Source organism: Typha latifolia, unplaced genomic scaffold (genome assembly GCF_019914945.1).
Source record: "Typha latifolia isolate L0001 unplaced genomic scaffold, TyphaL0001v2 contig_28, whole genome shotgun sequence".
In the NCBI taxonomy this organism is placed as follows: Eukaryota; Viridiplantae; Streptophyta; class Magnoliopsida; order Poales; family Typhaceae; genus Typha; species Typha latifolia.
This window is the reverse complement of record NW_027330476.1, coordinates 22047-38561: the sequence shown is the minus strand read 5'-3', so window position 1 is coordinate 38561 and position 16515 is coordinate 22047. Positions and strand designations below refer to the sequence as shown.

The window sequence follows — 16515 nt, the reverse complement described above, 5'->3', positions numbered from 1 at the left end:
TTAGAAGACGATCCGGACCTGAGGCGCGTCGTTACCGGTGGCCGGGATGATCTCCCACCGGCATGGCTCGAGCTCATCCGACACCGGGCAGTATCCAGCCATCGTGACCCTGTCACCTGATGCCACCGCCGACCCGAACTCGAAGACCGTGACGTCGGCCGGTCGCCGCACCTCCACCGCGCCGTTCATCCCGGGGACCTCCCTCGACCGCGCCTCGGCATTCGCACCAGAGGCGCGCCCATTTCCGCTAGATGCCGCCGCAGGCGGAGGAGTTGGCGACGAGGGGTTCCCCTTCCACCAAGAGAGCAATCCCATGGCGAGAGGAGAGGTAAATGATTAGGGTTTTGGAGGAGGAGTAGAGCTCCGTAGTGTAGAGAAGTGTAGGTTTCACTATTACCTTATCCAATATTATGCTGGGCCATCTGCATAGCACGTGATCTTCTTGGGCCGAGTCTAACTAACGAAGGCCAGTCTATTACCAAAAGTTTCAAGCCAGGCCAGCCCGGTCATAATTATCAACGGAAATATGAAAATTGAAATGCTTTCAAGCTTATCCTTTTCGATATGAAAATGGATAGGAAAAAAATTTCTATATTAACAACGTCTTATAATATTAGTACTAGTTGTTGGTTGTATTTTAAATCAAAATTTATAGTAAAGCACACTAGAAATTTGATTTGAAATATTCTAGTATCTTCACTATGCTTCTTTAGCTTTGATCAATCTATACTACCAATAGCAATATGCTTCTTCAACCAAACGGACACTTGTTCGAAAGGACGCATGCACAAAAGACGCTAAACTCCAATAACTCCCCACTTAACCATCCAAATGAGGGGAGTTTCATATATGCAAATCAAGACCTCCCACGTTCTCATATTCGCTTTTCACCGAGTTCTCTCTCTCTCTCTCTCTCTCTCTCTCTCTCTCTCTCTCTCTCTCTCTCTCTCTCCACGGTCGAAGTAACCAAAACCATGTCTGAATCTCATGTTCTAGACCTTCTCCTCAACCAATTTGCTTACTGGAGGCAGCACCAGATGGAGTTGCAACAAAGCAACTTGACCATTAGTTATCACACTATCGTTGCTTGGGTCCTCTGCTTCATAGCTGCGTCTGCTTCCAGTGCAGGAGGGCTTGGTGGTGGCTCCTTGTACCTCCTCATCCTTAACATTTTTGCAGGTCTTAGCCTGAAGAAAGCAACATCTTTCACAGCTTTCATGGTCACTGGAGGGTCCCTGTCCAGTGTCCTGTACATCCTCTTTCTCATGAACCCAAGCCATAAAGGGGAATCTTTGGTTAATTTTGAGATTGCTCTCCTCTCACAGCCATGCATGCTTTTAGGAGTCAGTGTTGGGGTGGTTTGCAATGTTATGTTCCCAGAGTGGCTTATCACTGTCCTGTTCACTGTCTTCCTAGCATGCTCCACATACAAGACATGCAAGGCTGGGTTCAAGTGCTGGAAGGCTGAGTCAGAGGTGGTGAGAGATGGGATGGATAGAAGAGAGGGGGGTGAGAAGGGAGTACATGAACCCCTCTTGGGTGGAGAAGGAGGAAGTAGGTTAAGGGTCCCATGGAAGGATTTGGTGGTATTGGTGATGGTCTGGGTCTGCTTCTTTATGCTCCATGTCTTCATTGGAGATAAGCATGGGAAGGTATGATACTTTAATGTTTGTCTGCATTTCTTGTGTCCTTTTGCTAATGTTCTTTTTTATTTTGTGCTATATCTTATGTAGTGTAGCCTTTTCAACCACTCATCCGCTAGCTTACTTGGTTATAACCATTACTGCTTGTAGTTTAGTTCCATCAGAAATTGAACTGTAATAATGAAGTGCAATCAGTTAATTTTGCTGGAGATATTTAAAATCTGGTGGTTTCAAATGAGTAGATTTGTGGGTATCTGCCTAAAATCATGTGATTGAGTTCTATGTTTGTTGGGTTAATTCTCAATTCAAAATTTTAAGTTCTTGTGTTATTCTGAGCGAACTTTTAAGTTACCTCTGTTCCATCTATCTTTATCTTTGTCACCACTTGCCATTATAGAATGGCTTTATGTCTATTTGCAGTAGCTAGTATCTGGCTGAGACGTTGCATTACTTTGTCTCCTTATGAGTGGTTTAATAGATATGGAATCAGGAACCCACATCTTTTTGCTGATATTTAGATAAGAATGAATGGAAGTTCAAATTTGATCATTACTACCTGAGTGGTCCAAATGGATCCACAGTAACTAATAAGGATTTGTTGGAGGTGGAGCTTATTTTTTCATTTGAAAGATTTCTTACGCCTTTCCGTGACTTTTATCCTCTTGGTTCAGAGGCCTTGCCAAAAGTAACTAAGTGGCAATTTGAAATAAGTCGGCCAATAGGATTGACTGAACAAAAGTTTGAAGCTCACCATTGTGTTCACCCTTTTGTTCTTTTGGTATAATTTCTCTTTCTTATTCTTGATCAATTTCACCTGATTGTAATCGCTCTGCAGGGTTTGGTTAGAATAAAACCATGTGGAGTTGCATATTGGCTTATCACTCTATCCCAAATTCCTTTTGCCATAGCTTTTACAGCATATATCATCTATGTGAAGAAAAATCCACAATCCCAGAACGATCAGCAAGCTAATGACAAGGTTCTGAGATTTTCACGCCTAGCATAAATCATTCTGTTTCTTTGTTTATTCTATGCTGATGTAGCATCGTTACATTGCTACTTGTTCATGTAGACTATTGTAGGGAGGAACAAGAAGAAACCTGTGCCAGTGTTTGTTTTCCCACTTGCTGCACTCTTAACCGGGGTTATGAGTGGCCTCTTTGGCATTGGAGGAGGGTTGCTCCTTAATCCCGCTCTTCTTCAGATTGGAGTACCTCCACAGGTAAGTTTCTCTTACTCATGTTATTAAGTTCAATTAAAATCGACAGCGGCAATTCTGTAGTTCAGTAAGCTGTTTGTTTCAAATGAAACTTTTGGTTAAAACAAATGCAGAAATAGACATATACTTCTCAGGACACCTAATTCTACCGACGATTTATTTAGATTTTATTAATTGTATTTAAAATCTCTAGACAACTTTATTACACTTATCGCTTTGATATGTTGTTACATCTATGCAGACAGCAGCAGCAACATCCACCTTCATGGTGCTATTTTCATCTTCAATGTCGATGGTGCAGTACATAATCCTAGGCATGAAAGGAATAGATGAAGCCTTAATTTACGCTATGATCTGTTTTGTAGCCTCAGTTGTTGGATTAGCGATTGTTGAGAGAGCCATACAAATGTCAGGAAGAGTCTCTCTCATTATATTTATAGTCAGCGCTGTTATGGCATTCAGCACAGTTACACAAACTTGCTTTGGAGCAGTGGATGTTTGGAGACAGTATGCTAGTGGAGACTACATGGGCTTCAAACTGCCTTGCTGAGGTATCAGCAGGGGAGCATGAGCATTTTGCTTGACAAATCCAGAGACAAATATTAGATGCGCATTTCCTGCTGATCGATTTCCTGTATGCATATAATTCTAACAACACTAGTTTCTCTTGGAAAGACTAGTAATGATTCTATCTCTTAGATTAATTTGCCTACCAAATTTCTGTAGAACCATCAGTTGTAGATAACTCGATATGGATTAGCCTTAGACCCTCAACTGTTGGAAAAAAATTTCTATTAATCTGCTGGTTAGATATATCGATTAAAATTATTACTGGCATATTTCCAATGGCATTATGACGAAGCACTCAAGGATATATTATCCTTCGGCCAATTTGCAGGCATGCATTATCAATACACCATTCTAGATGAACATAAATAGTAGATGCTCTATTAATTTCATAAAAAATGGGGAAGCAAATCATATCCCCTAAAATATTAAACAGAGGTCAACTGGTGATATGATCTCTGGGCCTAATAAATTGATCATGTTATGCATCTCTAATCTTGGTCTCGTTTTGAATTATTCATTTGTCTCCGAACTCCGATGTGTCTCCACGATGAGATACATCGTAACGTAACTCAACTCAAATTTTGAGTCATTAGATCTGCGTTGATAGCAATCTTAAGCTCTCATTAGTCCCAACCATTCACACTTCCACATGGGCTAATTATGTACTAATTTGAGATCACATCGACTTACCAAATTCTAGATAGACCAATTTGGGAACCAACCATCTACACAATCTTCGCACTATTTTATCACAAGCTATTGTTGGAGATTAATCGTTGCTTCTTCTATTTATATCCCCATGAATCCGTGTGACAACTTCAATTAGACAACAACCATCTTATAGCATCTCTATCTCCCTGGCGAAGGTGGCAGCAATGAAAGGATTGCTCTGCATCACCTTCATGGCAGCTCTCGTTCGTACGACAATGGCTGCAAACTACGAGGTCGGAGGCACCAGCGGCTGGGACACGACCACCGACCTGGAAGGGTGGGCGGCGGACATTAGGTTCGCCCCCGGCGACACCTTTGAGTATGTTCTTATCTTATATATTTATCTATAACGTTGCATTATTTCGTTCCACAAATCTTAGATTTTGATTCTTAATGAGGGTGGTTTATCTCATGCATGCAGCTTTCACGTATCAAGCATACCACAACGTGCTGGAGATGTCTCAATCGGGATATGATTCATGCTCTGTCGTCAAGCCATTAGGGTCGTACACAGGAGGAACCACCACCATCAAGCTCACCGCCCCAGGCAAGAGATATTTCATCTGCGGCATTCCGGGCCACTGCAGCTTAGGCATGAAGCTAGAAGTCGACGTCGTCTCATCGGCCACGCCGTCTCTCCCCTCACCGTCGCCGAAGCCGGCATCCACACCTGCTCCAATGGCTCCTCCTCCTAAGGCGCCGCACAAGCATAAGCATGCACCGACAAAAGCCCCTTCGCCAGCGCCGACCCCGGCGTCGCCGCCGCCGACAATCTCAATGCCTACGAAGTCCCCGCCGACAGTCTCAACGCCTACGGAGTCGCCGCCGGCATTTCCACTGGCGCCGGCACCCGTGACGAAGTCGGCGGCTGTCGGTAAAGGGCACAGGGCTGGGGTCGCAATGGGGCTCGGACTCGGTGTGGGTCTGTTGACGGTTTTGGCTATGTGAGGATTAAGTAGAGTACAGAGATTTGTATTGCAAATAGCAAGCTGTGGTCACTAAAAAGGTGTTTGATTTTTGTATGTACTTTGATGCATCTTGAGAATAGTAGGTGAGACAAGAGAGTGGACAAATCCTGTGGTTTGAAATGTTTTTTGCTTCAGCTCTAAGGGAAAGTTTTACTTCACACCCTATCTTCTAAAATTTTATAATTCGCACCTAACAGGGTAATTTTGGGAAAAAAAAACTTAAAGACACAGCCGATTTATAATTTGAAAAAAGATAAACTCATAATTGTTGGGTCCAAGCTTAAAAATATTTCTGAAATGTTTGCTAATAGAGGCTAAGAGCTAACCGAAGACATTTGGTTCTATGCTTCATTTAGCCAAAAGTTCCCAAGTAAACTTTTCACCCTCCCCTTGAGTAGTAGTCTCCTTGAGGATTAGTGGATGCCATTTGAGTGGTCACTGGCTTCCAATACTCATATCCAGTGTGGATAACTTAGGGCCTTCAGACACCTAATAAGTTTTCCTGTTGCACATCCCTCAGTATCCATGGCTTCTTCTCTCAATGGAGCTTCTCATATCTTTCCAACCAAACTGAACCAGTTCAAGGAATACAAACGAAAACGAAGGCCGTCGACAATATACGCATCCACCGCCCACGACTCGCGGGAACCTCTGGTTCCTCCATCAAGCAGCACCAAGGTTTCTTTGCAAATTTCAAGGAGGACTTCTTTGAGCTTCACCATGGCCACTCTCGTATTCCATCAGCTGCACACTGGAGCTTCGCGCGCCGAAGAAGGAAATGGCTTGTGGCTTACTGGGCCTTTGCCAGTTCCCACAGTCACCAGCAGTAAGCTTCCTAAAATATCCAACATGTTTCACTAATTCGGCCTGGCGATATTTCTCCCCTTTCATGCTGTCTTTGATGTTTGCACCAGAGATTGCTAATGAGGAAACAGGCACCCGTTCATTTCTGAGGAAGGGAATCTACATGGCGAACATAGGGTCTCAAGGAAGTGCTTTCAGGCTAAAGCATTATGCATTTGATCTCCTGGCTCTGGGGGACATGATAGGCCAAGATGCATGGAGCTATGTGAGGAAGTACCTCTGCCTCAAGTCCACTGTCATGTACTATGATTTCGACAAAGTCATCAGCGCAGCTGCAGATGATCAGAAACAACCACTCACGGAACTCGCCAACCGGTTATTTGACAATGTTGAGAAGGTAAGGATTTGTTGATTTAATTAGGTTGTTAAATGTCTCCGATAACTCAATACATCAAGACTAGCATCTGCGTACCTACAGAGATATAAGATCATGTCAGCATTCTAATCAGTAAACATCGACGAACTAATTAACAGCTTGAAGAGGCCGTCAAGAAGCGGGATAATCCTACGACGCAGTCATGCTATGCAGATACAACAGCTATTCTCCAGGAGGTAATGACAAGAATGGCATAAGCTTTTGTATCATAAAAGAATGTCTCGAACTTGTGATTGTTTGCAAGTGCTATATTACACTGGAGCTTTGAGAGTACAGATAGAATCCATTTGGCACAAAGCATGAGTGTTTGTAAAGCCACAACATTGGTTGCAACTCCAAGCAATAGAAAGGCTGCTTCAAATTAATTCATTAATTATAAAAGCAGCTATTTTTTTTAATTAGCGATGTCCATCCATACATAGTGAATGTTGCCTTCGCAGAATTCAATGGAACGACAATCTATCCAGAAAATGCTATTAAAAAATATTGTAATTAAAAATACAAGTTTCTTGACGTTGCCTCATGGTGATAATCTGCCATTAGACAATCGGACTGGTTGAAATAAATGTTAATACAAATTCTATCACAATCATGCTCAACATACAAACAGATTGAAGAAACAACTCTAATGTTGATACTTGATACAAGTTTGTGGATATCTAGCTTTGTTTGGCAGCAATGATAATTGCATTGCCTTGATACACAAATACCATCAACATCTTATCAGGGCAAATAGAGCTGATAGGTCATGCACGGGCCATACATGCACAAGGGAAAACCATCTAGTGAATAAAAAATACAATCTGCAGTTCTCTTAACCATAGCTCAAACGTGGATCTGCAATACGCATCTGTGTTTGACGTCGAGGAATTCCAATTTCACAAGAATTGACCCTCGCAGCAAACCTAAGTGAACAGATTGACTCTCCTGTTGAGGATGTCTCGGGAGAGATGTTAACAAACATCAAGGTTTTAGAGTCCCCCCAAGACAGGGCTGCAGTTTAGGAAACAAATTAATTCATGAGACCCTAAGAAAAAAGGCTTCAATATAGAAAATCATAATCCTTGAGAGATCACCAGTAAGAGACATAAACTTACCTGAAGAAGATATGTTAATTTGGAATTCCTGAATGGTACGTGGTCCTCTTTCTTAGCAATAGAAAAGATAACATCACTTAAACATGACAAGCTTTTGTTGATTGCCTGAAGTCATACCACCAAATAAAAGTTGAAGTAAGATGAATCAGCACGTGACAAGAAAGTTCTTGTCCATTTAATTAAATATATATATAATTGTAACATGCCTGAGTTTCCTTAAGGCGGTCACCAGTTGCACCACTCCTAGCAAGACGCTCACTTCCAGCAAGATCAATTAGGTTTAATACCCTTGAACTTGCTGATCTGTGTTCTGATTAATGAAACTCGATTGTCAGAACTTGCCAAACATTTTATTTGACAAAATAAAGTTTAAGATACCTCGTTAATTCCAAAAATCCGCAGAGTAAAGACAAAGTGGCTTCTTGATGACTGCTCATTCATTTGGGTCTTGCCAACAGATCTGGGACACAAATCCAGCAAATAGTAAAATGTGAGAACTATGACTTAAGTAAAAAAGTTAGTTTAAAGCAATTGCAGTCATTAAACTTGTTGTCCAACGATTAGAAAGAAATAACAGTCACCTGCTCTGTGCAGCCTGTTGTAGGAGGAATGAGACCTCATTGATGCTGCAGACATCCACAATTGTAAGATCAGATACATGTGTGTTACCATTTGCATCATGTTTGATTGAATATTTTGAGGCGCCAGTATCTTGGCTGCTAGAGCGATTAGTTGCCAACAAATCACGGATTGTTTCATTATAGATTTCCAGCATTGAAGCCTATGAACAAATAACAATAACTCATTAGTAATAGCAGATTGCCATATCAATAAAAAAATTCCTCCATAATAGGAAGGCATACAATTATAGTCAGACCTGCATTTTGTACTTCCAACCCTGTGATAGCAGAGACTGGCTTGTTTGAAAAATTTGTTCCAGCGATCGAGGTATTAACCCTTTCTGATCAAGAACATCTGGTTTACCCATCATAGTATAAGTTTTGCCAGATCCAGTTTGACCATAAGCAAAGATGCAAACCTGAGGATCAAAATAATATTTTTGACAATTCAATTATATCAACCTAAAACATAATGATATAAGAAAAAGCACTTGTTGATTTTTCCCATCAAGATAACCATGTCTGTTTTAATTTCTGGTTGATGGATATAAATCAAAATAAGTAGTATGAAAGGATATACCTTGTAACCATCGAAAGTGCACTTTGTACCAACTGTGAAATTTCAACAAAGACATCTTCTTGTGAAGCATCATGATCAAATACTTTATCAAACGTAAAAAGAATACTTTTTGGGCTGAAATCAGTGACATCTTATTAGATATATTGATACTCCAAAAAGAAACTAGTTAGTAAAGAAGATCTCAACATACTGAGCAGAGAAAATATAAGGAAAAACCATCTAACCATTGTGCATCAAGTCAATTCCCCGACCAAGGTATTCTGTTGATGTTGGATATGAAACAACTGCAGCCTCTGCACCATTAATTTCAATATCAGGTAATAATGGTCGCACTCTACAGAACACTCGAATATTTCCTTTTAGCTCCTGAAAATTTAGCAAAGGGTCAGCAGCAAAGTCAAATTAATATAACCATCATAAAATCCCCAAAACCAGTACCAGTATGGTATTGTGCAGCTTTTTCCGTAATTTATCTCCTTCCAGAACTTGCTGTTCTGCATCAGCTAACCGATCTTGCAGATTTTTCAATACTTTCTTTTGTTCTTCATATTCTGTCATCGTCTCTGTGGCTGTTAGATCAGCCCTCTAGACAAATAGAGAAAGTAATTAGTCAAACTTGGGTATATTTTGAATCCCAAATGGAAAGATTAAAAACAGAATAGAATCAAATAGTGGGAGACTCAACAATTGTTTAACTTATAATGATATCCAACAATTAGGAAACAGTCAAATATCTTGCTTAGAACGTGTACTGACATTTTTGTTTTATATATCTTTATAAATTAAGACATTCAATTAACAAAAGGAGATAAGAGCAGCCCATCCAGAATAGGAATAAGAACATATCAAGTGATTCAAGTCCATTAATTTGGCAATCTTGCTAAAATAATGTTAATCAATAGGGTCAGAGATTGTACAAAAAAGATGTATGAGGGATGCAGTTTCCATGCATCACAGCAATGGATCATAGTACGAACTACAGAATAGAAGGAAGGCTTTTTTGTAAACGATAGTTTTTCCTCTCCTCTTGTGGTAAGAAGATAGAACTAAGTTTATGTACCATATTATCACGATCTTCAAACCAGGAAAACTATGTTATGACTAGAGAGATCACTTTCATAAAGGCCAGTGCTCACCTTAAGCTTCTCATTTGCAGCTGCAAGTTGAAGTTGCAACGTGCGTATCATATCTCGTTGTGATGAGCATGCTTCCTATAGATTTGCATTGGCATGACTTTTTTGTGGATAAAGGACCACATCAAAGGAAATTTTAAAACAAAGTAGACAAACCTCGAGAGCATTAGTTTTTGTTGTTGCACTGTCAAGTTCTATTGCAGATTTTCCAGTAAGTTCTTTATATTTAATGATTTCAGACATCAAGCACTGCACTTGATTTAATTGATGGTCACGATCATCTCTTACTTGGTGAAGTTCATTTCTAAGACAATTGACTTCCTTCTTTAGCTCTTCCTTCTGTTTTGATGCTTCTTGTTGGGAAGACTGCACAAACAGCCAGCATTAAGTTAGTAATGTTGTGTATGTTAATAAGTATGTCAAGACAAACCTGTTGAGAAGTAATAAGAAAGATGAAGCATCATAGACAGATAAAACATTAAAATGTGATAGACAATTGCAAGGGAGGGAAAGACAAAAAAAAAAAGACATGGAGGGAACTAAAGATATCATTTAATTCGATGCTTTGAATTACATAAGAGATGAATGACAAAAACAGTAGGCATAGCTGGTTCTAATGTGGTCATTTATTTCCAAACTAATGTTCTTTTTTACTCAAGCTAGCAATCTACAAAATATAGTAAAAATCAATTTCCACTTACACAGGCATATACTCATTTGCCAACTAAACAAGAAATACTAAAACCATAATTACTATGTCCTTTTAAGCATATTCTTTCTTGACAAACAACGGTATTCTGTAAGATTCCCTTGAGAAACACGAGTACTTATCCAAGCCAGCGAGTCAGCAACAACCAATTACAAAGATAATGCAACAAAGCGAAGCACATGAGACAAGTTCTTTTGGTTTTTAAAGTAGTGTGGCCAAGCTACTTCCCAGTTGAGGCTCAGGGAATATCAGAATATGCCTGAAATACTTCTCATTTTCAGAGAGATCACATGGCTGAAGATGTAATGATGAATAATTCACAGGAAATGGTATACCTAGCATTTTATGTCCACATTACTTACAGAAATTCACAGTAACTTTTGGACTTAACAAGTATTCTGAAATTAGAACAGCAAGACCATCTTAAAATTTGCTCATCTATACCTATGTAATCCAGCCATAGGATTAAAAGAAAATGCAAACAATATAAAGCGCACCCTGGCAACATCCAACTGAGTTTTGAATGAGTTGGCATGATCTCTCAAACCATTTAGTGTTTCCATCATAGCATTCTTCTCCTTCTGCAGCTTGGTCATTGTCTCACCATTTTTCACAGCTTCTGCTTGAAGATTGCTGTTATATTGTTGCAGACTGGTATTGTATTCCTGCAGTCGTTTATTGGTCTCTTGGAGCATCTTAATCTGCAAAGACGAAACAATATATACAACATAATGATAAATAGATAATGTCATTAATCTAACAAATCTGTCTTAAGATACTAACTTGATCATTAAGACGTTTTGCTTCCTGACCGGCCTTTTCAAGATCTGCAGAAAGAGCATCTCGTAAAGTTTCAGCAGCAACCCTTGCCTCTTTTTCCTCCCCGTGAGATTTAATGGAATCCTGCCAATTTACCATCGTCAACTAAATACATATGACTCGGATTTAATTAAAAAACTACCTTTTGAAACACCCACCATTTTCTCAGCCTCCTCCTTTCTGAGTTTTTCTTCCAAAGAAGCATACTGTTTCTTAAGATCCTCAATTGTCCCATTTAGTTCTTCTATAGTACTTGTCAATTGGGCAGCTATATAAAGGTAGAAAAATAACTTATCAGATCCAAAGAAATGATGCAAATTTTCATAGTGAGACTGAACATTATGCGACAAAATATAAGAAAAAAGTTACCAATCTCAGAGTGCCTTTTCTCCTCAGATTCCAGCAAACTTCTAAGCTTCTCCAGTTCCACCAAATTGACATCTTCCCGCTCCATAAACCACTTGATGCAAGCTCTAAGCTTTTTTATATATTCCATCATCTGCTCACTCTTTCCCTACAATAATAAAAAAAAACAGGTAAAATACAAAAATTCGCAAATTAACAATAAAAACTAGTCAAAACTTCAAATTCATGATTTGACATATATTTACCTTGAAATCATTCTTGTTCTTCCCCTTCATCTTCTCGCCTAGCAGCCTCTCGACATCCTCCTCGAATTGAATTCGATTTCTTGATTCACGGCGGCTGCCGCTGCCGCCGGATCGCCAACCCCACCATTTACGGCAGAAAGCACCGATCTAGATCGTATGTTGTTCGCCGCTCCCACCATTTTTCCTACCGCAACCTTTCGCCTCTTATCAGCCGGCGCCTCATCTAGATTCTCCTTCCTCTACCCAAGAAAGAACACAAACCCTAAAATTGGTACTGCGAAGATCTAGAGCATAAATCCTAGGAAGAGAGTGAAGAGAGGAAAGAAGAGCAAACCTTACATTTAAGGGGTTCCTAAAGGACATCCGAGCTGTGACAAATCGCACGCCTACGGTTAGGTTTCGGGTGGAAGGTCCGATTTGGAGATAACAGTGGAAAATCTGAAAGAAGCTTTTTGGAGGGAAAGACTCCTATCTACCCTTCCTCCTCCTCCTCCTTCTTCGCTGGGATCGGGTTAGATCTAGGGTTTTCTTTAATCTCTCGTTTCTTTGCTCTGAGTGGAGGAGAAGAGGGAAAGGTTTGAAATCGTTTGAAATTGGGGATGGGCGGGGGGAGGAGTGGATTTCGTTTTGTTCCGAAACTGCCCCTACTTTTGTGAACCCGTGTCTATTTGACGCATAAATTAACGCCGTTAGTACCATCATCATCAACGTCCAACGATATCGAAATTACGGCCTCAATTTTGAAATGTAATTTCATGTCTAGCTCACGTCTCCGCCGACCACCATGTGTACATCACTCTTGGAAGTGGAGGTACGCCAGATGTCAAGCTCCTATTGGACAAATAGAACCCAATCCAACCATGTCATACACTCACCACATAATTGTACACGTGGCCACCATTTACTGGCTCTCCACTTATCCAGCAGATAAGGAATCACCCGCACCATGATTCCTCTCATCTCCGAATAAAATCCCATTTTCCCCTCTCCGTTCCAATCGAGAATTTAGAGGGATAAAGAGAAGGGAGTAGAAGAGAGAAGCAAAGCGGAGAATGGCACAGGCGATGGCTTCGATGGCTGGCTTACGTGGTTCGTCGCAAGCTGTCTTAGACGGCAGCCTTCAGCTCGGCGGCTCGAGCAGGCTCGCCGCGCCGGGAAGCAACCGGCTAACCGCAAACCGGACCGGGTTCACAGTTCGAGCCCAGCAAGGTCCGGCAGAGATCGAGGCCCAAGTCCAGACCGGCCGCCGAGCCATGTTAGGACTCGTGGCCACCGGTTTGGCCGGTGGGTCCTTCGTTAAAGCCGTCCTCGCGGAGGCTAAGCCCATCAAGGTCGGCCCACCTCCGCCGCCATCTGGAGGACTACGTGAGTTTGCTTTCATTAAACAAAATAACAAAAATTACAGCTTGTGTAGATGTACAAGGTTCTTTAATTCTTTGTTGGAGGAGTAAATTATGATCATAATCTATTTCTACATTATCAACAGCTGGGACTCTAAACGCTGACCAACCTCGAGATTTGGATCTTCCATTGAAGAAGCGATTCTACCTGCAACCATTAGCTCCGGTGGAGGCAGCAGCAAGAGCGAAGGAATCAGCAAAGGACATCGTAAACCTGAAGGGGTTTATAGACAAGAAGGCATGGCCTTACGTCCAAATGGACCTCCGCCTGAAGGCCTCTTATCTCCGCTATGATCTTAACACCATCATAGCTGCAAAGCCTAAGGAAGAGAAGAAGTCCCTCAAGGACCTCACTGGCAAGCTCTTCGCCACCATTGATGGGGTAACAATCCTTTCTTTATTACACACTACTTTGAATCACACTTCACACCTTATATTTGTGAATACTAGAAAGGAAAGATTTGCTATACATGAATCAATTAAGAGCAATTCTTGTTGACTTGTTTGCTTTGTTTCTGTATTCAAATACAGCTTGACCACGCCGCGAAGATCAAGAGCACCCCAGAAGCAGAGAAATACTATGCCGCGACCACATCTGCCCTTGGAGATGTACTTGCAAAACTAGGCTAGTGAAAAGCCTTGCACTCTTGTATTCTCTTTATCCTTTGTTCATATAAAATAGTATTGCATCTTGTATTATTGAACATTGGCTGTTTTGGTAATGCTTTGAGTGATGAAGAGGGATTGGTGCAACGGTAACTTTTATAACGCTAGGTAACAATGAACTGGGGCTCTAAATTACCGTCATGGTCAAGGAATGCAACAGCATTGCTTCAAGTAAAACGACTGATAACCTTTAAAGAGAATAGTGAGAAGGTAAAAATTGGAGGGCTGAATGATGAACAGCTAAAATGCATGGAAAAGCTTGATGTAATGTGCCAAAATCTTTTAGTAGATGTCAAAGTAGGAATATGTGTTCGAATGCTCAATCTATGGAGCTAGCTTCATTGCAGTATATATAGAGAGAACTTACATCGTAATAGTGAAGTTTAAATAATACAAAAGAATGTAATATTATAATGGTTAAATTCTAACAGAAAGAATATATCAAGGGGTTCTTGGGTTGTTGTAGCTGACTCTTGGTATGTAGTTTGAGTTTGACATTTGTTATGATCTGCTACAGTAGAATCATACCTTCCGGAAGATCAGGACATGTGATCTTACAAACATCATGAAAGATTCCTTCAGCTTAATTGAAATAGCTGTACAATTTATCCATCATATGTGAAACTCCAAAAATCAAAGGCATTCAACATCGCAGGAAGTTGCTTAAAAAACAGTGTAATTTATAAGCATTGGGTTAAGCCCATGTGCTGTTACACAGGCTTCATGATGTATCTCCTTCACCAATGAACTCTATCTCTAACTTTATTCTGCAGCAAAAATAAACTAGTGACTAGTGAGGTCCTATATTTTGACATGGTTTAGATATATCCACATAAATGAGGTTTACTCACAAGTTAAGATTGTTGGCAGACTTATTCTGACCTTACTGCTTGATCACCATCTGCCCTTCATTCTTCTACCTGCCTCTGCTTTGCTAATGCTATTTATGCTTCCTTGCGAGCCTCCCTCTTGGCAACCTTGGTGGCTTCTTCAAAGCCTTTCTCAATCTTGGCCTCCTCCTCGGGAGAGAAGAAATGGGAAAAAAAGAGGATTTTGGGGAGGGGTTGTAAAGATGGTATGGTATAGGGTTTGGATAGTAATAACCCGTTAAATTAACCTAATTGGACCCGGATCCGTAAGATGGTCTGATCAACTAGCCCGATAATACGATCGTCCGAGAGAGATGTGGGAGAAGTCGAGGGTGTTTAAAGTGAATTTTGAAAATGTAATGGTAAACGCAAGGTCTAAATAGAAATAAGCAAATAGAGTAGGGGATAAAATGTGAAAATCCCTTGAAATTTTAGAAACCTCGGAAAACGCACGACATCCGAGGAAACCGCTTCCGGATCTCCTTGCCACCGCTTCCGGATCCAACTCAAAAGGGGAAACCTTCATCTCACCGTTCACCGCTCATCGATTCTACGGATATAATTCACGATCCCCGTGCTCGTATCTCATTGGTCATTACCTCTAACCCAAACTACTACATAAAGATCCCAGATGCGGAAGAGCGAGAGCGAGGGGATTATTCGCGCCTTCTCTTCAAGTTCGCCTTCTTCCAAAAGAATTCGGGTTCGTTCTTCGAAGAACAATGGCAGGGAGAGGGAAGACTATTGGGTCGGGAGCCGCGAAGAAGGCAATGTCGAGGAGTAGCAAGGCAGGGCTCCAGTTCCCTGTTGGTAGGATAGCTCGCTTCCTCAAGGCCGGCAAGTACGCCGAGCGCGTCGGTGCCGGTGCTCCGGTCTACCTCGCCGCCGTCCTCGAGTACCTCGCCGCCGAGGTACTACTTTTTATCCTTTCTTCTCCCGTCTTTCTTTTACTCGCGTATATCGGAATTTGATGTTTTTAGAAGGTTTCTTCTACGACTCGATCTAGTTTGCTTCTTTTTCTTGTCTGTATAACAAATTTGTGGAGAAGACCCATCTGCTAGATTCTTCTAAAATTTGTATCCACCTCATAATTTCTTCAAAGTATTGTTTTCGGCACTCATGTTTCGTCTGATTTGGTCTTTAAGGTGTTGGAGTTGGCTGGTAACGCCGCAAGGGACAACAAGAAGACCCGAATCGTGCCACGCCACATACAGCTCGCGGTGAGGAACGACGACGAGTTAACGAAGCTTCTTGGGTCGGTCACCATCGCCAGTGGCGGCGTCATGCCCAACATCCACAACCTCCTCCTCCCCAAGAAGGCCTCGTCGAAGCCATCTGCCGACGAGAGCTGAGCTCTTCAACGCGTTCTCTTGTGCCGGAAAGTTTGAGGGTCCTCTCTTTTCGCTAATACAAGTGTCGTAATCTTTAGTTGGGGTTATATTTTAGGTTTGTTTAGACTTAACAAGTTGGATTTGGGGATGTAAGAAAGGGTGTAGATGTGTTAGATGGACAGGTTTAGATTTGTGAGTAGTAACTTTTCCTCTCTCTCTCTCTCTGGATGGTAAAAAATTTAAGGACTAATGGTTTGTTATATTCCCGATTCGTATTGGTGTGATTTATGAAATTTGTTCGTATACAATATTAAAAAGTTTACATCGAT

General features: G+C 41.1%; 5 protein-coding genes and 1 pseudogene across 5 annotated transcripts; 4 read left to right on the top strand and 2 right to left on the bottom strand.

The window, feature by feature from the left end:
• Positions 1-315, bottom strand: LOC140802537 (uncharacterized). Its single transcript, XM_073158066.1, has one exon. It carries the CDS (start codon positions 313-315, stop codon positions 1-3), a length of 315 nt encoding a protein of 104 aa, XP_073014167.1.
• Positions 316-854: 539 nt separating this feature from the next.
• LOC140802528 (sulfite exporter TauE/SafE family protein 1-like) lies at positions 855-3579 on the top strand. Its single transcript, XM_073158060.1, has 4 exons — positions 855-1652; positions 2479-2622; positions 2716-2865; positions 3104-3579. Exons 1-4 carry the CDS (start codon positions 975-977, stop codon positions 3410-3412), a joined length of 1281 nt encoding a protein of 426 aa, XP_073014161.1. The 5' UTR covers positions 855-974; the 3' UTR covers positions 3413-3579.
• A 1952-nt stretch (positions 3580-5531) lies between these two features.
• LOC140802531 (photosynthetic NDH subunit of lumenal location 3, chloroplastic-like) lies at positions 5532-6749 on the top strand. Its single transcript, XM_073158063.1, has 3 exons — positions 5532-5937; positions 6026-6312; positions 6450-6749. Exons 1-3 carry the CDS (start codon positions 5637-5639, stop codon positions 6546-6548), a joined length of 687 nt encoding a protein of 228 aa, XP_073014164.1. The 5' UTR covers positions 5532-5636; the 3' UTR covers positions 6549-6749.
• Positions 6750-6856: 107 nt separating this feature from the next.
• Positions 6857-12540, bottom strand: LOC140802533 (kinesin-like protein KIN-14N; annotated as a pseudogene).
• Positions 12541-12913: 373 nt separating this feature from the next.
• LOC140802530 (oxygen-evolving enhancer protein 3-2, chloroplastic-like) lies at positions 12914-14024 on the top strand. Its single transcript, XM_073158062.1, has 3 exons — positions 12914-13285; positions 13407-13702; positions 13852-14024. Exons 1-3 carry the CDS (start codon positions 12973-12975, stop codon positions 13948-13950), a joined length of 708 nt encoding a protein of 235 aa, XP_073014163.1. The 5' UTR covers positions 12914-12972; the 3' UTR covers positions 13951-14024.
• A 1463-nt stretch (positions 14025-15487) lies between these two features.
• LOC140802532 (histone H2A.6) lies at positions 15488-16446 on the top strand. Its single transcript, XM_073158064.1, has 2 exons — positions 15488-15766; positions 16001-16446. The coding sequence occupies exons 1-2, from the start codon at positions 15578-15580 to the stop codon at positions 16205-16207; spliced, it is 396 nt and encodes a 131-aa protein (XP_073014165.1). The 5' UTR covers positions 15488-15577; the 3' UTR covers positions 16208-16446.
• Positions 16447-16515: the final 69 nt, after the last annotated feature.

Excerpts from the sequence above, each read along its gene's own strand:
- LOC140802537 (XM_073158066.1), bottom strand. The coding sequence starts at position 315 with ATGGGATTGCTCTCTTGGTGGAAGGGGAACCCCTCGTCGCCAACTCCT.
- LOC140802528 (XM_073158060.1), top strand. The coding sequence starts at position 975 with ATGTCTGAATCTCATGTTCTAGACCTTCTCCTCAACCAATTTGCTTAC. Across the intron at positions 2,623-2,715 it reads ATCAGCAAGCTAATGACAAG|ACTATTGTAGGGAGGAACAA; the intron begins GTTCTGAGATTT and ends TTGTTCATGTAG. Across the intron at positions 2,866-3,103 it reads AGATTGGAGTACCTCCACAG|ACAGCAGCAGCAACATCCAC; the intron begins GTAAGTTTCTCT and ends ACATCTATGCAG.
- LOC140802531 (XM_073158063.1), top strand. The coding sequence starts at position 5,637 with ATGGCTTCTTCTCTCAATGGAGCTTCTCATATCTTTCCAACCAAACTG. Across the intron at positions 5,938-6,025 it reads AGTTCCCACAGTCACCAGCA|AGATTGCTAATGAGGAAACA; the intron begins GTAAGCTTCCTA and ends TGTTTGCACCAG. Across the intron at positions 6,313-6,449 it reads TATTTGACAATGTTGAGAAG|CTTGAAGAGGCCGTCAAGAA; the intron begins GTAAGGATTTGT and ends ACTAATTAACAG.
- LOC140802530 (XM_073158062.1), top strand. The coding sequence starts at position 12,973 with ATGGCACAGGCGATGGCTTCGATGGCTGGCTTACGTGGTTCGTCGCAA. Across the intron at positions 13,286-13,406 it reads GCCGCCATCTGGAGGACTAC|CTGGGACTCTAAACGCTGAC; the intron begins GTGAGTTTGCTT and ends CATTATCAACAG. Across the intron at positions 13,703-13,851 it reads TCTTCGCCACCATTGATGGG|CTTGACCACGCCGCGAAGAT; the intron begins GTAACAATCCTT and ends ATTCAAATACAG.
- LOC140802532 (XM_073158064.1), top strand. The coding sequence starts at position 15,578 with ATGGCAGGGAGAGGGAAGACTATTGGGTCGGGAGCCGCGAAGAAGGCA. Across the intron at positions 15,767-16,000 it reads TCGAGTACCTCGCCGCCGAG|GTGTTGGAGTTGGCTGGTAA; the intron begins GTACTACTTTTT and ends TTGGTCTTTAAG.